This window comes from Habropoda laboriosa, unplaced genomic scaffold (genome assembly GCF_001263275.1).
Source record: "Habropoda laboriosa isolate 0110345459 unplaced genomic scaffold, ASM126327v1 scaffold90, whole genome shotgun sequence".
Classification (NCBI taxonomy): Eukaryota; Metazoa; Arthropoda; class Insecta; order Hymenoptera; family Apidae; genus Habropoda; species Habropoda laboriosa.
This window is the reverse complement of record NW_017100218.1, coordinates 1397121-1397959: the sequence shown is the minus strand read 5'-3', so window position 1 is coordinate 1397959 and position 839 is coordinate 1397121. Positions and strand designations below refer to the sequence as shown.

The 839-nt window shown below is 31.5% G+C and overlaps 1 protein-coding gene across 1 annotated transcript in view; it reads left to right on the top strand.

Annotated features, from left to right (window-relative positions):
• LOC108570888 (PH-interacting protein) overlaps nucleotides 1–839 on the top strand; it is a 9369-nt gene that overhangs the window by 1625 nt on the left and 6905 nt on the right. Inside the window, exons 6-8 of the mRNA XM_017932818.1 lie at nucleotides 18–381; nucleotides 448–602; nucleotides 748–837. Of these exons, the coding sequence (XP_017788307.1) occupies nucleotides 18–381; nucleotides 448–602; nucleotides 748–837 (609 nt within the window). The remainder of the gene's footprint in view (nucleotides 1–17; nucleotides 382–447; nucleotides 603–747; nucleotides 838–839) is intronic.

The following is an 839-nucleotide window of genomic DNA, read 5'->3' as shown; positions in this document are numbered from 1 at the left end:
TTGCAATTTATTTTTACTGCTATATTATTTCTCTTTTATATAGTTTATGTACTTCAAGGACGGGAGAATTCAGGTCCTCTGAGTAGACGAGAGGCAATACCAACAAAGTTTTACAATAAAATGCAGTTGTATAGACACACATTAGGGCACTTATCTGCAGTATATTGTGTTCTTTTTGATCGTACTGGAAAATATATAATAACTGGTGCAGATGACTTACTTGTTAAAGTATGGAGTTCTATTGATGGACGATTATTAGCAACTTTTCGTGGAGCATCTGCTGAAATTATGGACATTGCAGTAAATTTTGATAATACTTTACTTGCTGCTGGAAGTTTAGATAGAATATTAAGAGTTTGGTGTTTCCAAACAATGTCTCCTGTAAGTTAATTATTTGCAATATTATGTTCTAATGTGAGAATGTTAACTTACATTATTTCTTCTAAGGTTGCAGTTTTATCTGGACACTCTGGTATGATTACATCTGTAAATTTTTGTCCTATATCTTGTAATGGTGTATACTACTTGGTTTCTACAAGTACAGATGGATCTGTTGCTTTTTGGGCTCACACAAAAGAAGGCCATGAAAGAGCAGTCTTTCAGTAAGTTTTAGTAAAACAATGTTTATATATTTTTTAACATAATGTAATAATTAAAATAGTTTTTAGATATTATCACAGTTATTGAAACCTTTTGTGTGAATATCTTCTATATATAACGGAAATTAATATTTTATGTTTATTGTAGACCAAAACCAATTCAGTACCATGAAAAAATGCGACCTGGTCAGGCACAAATGATATGTGCTTCATTTAGTCCTGGTGGAACATTTATGGCAG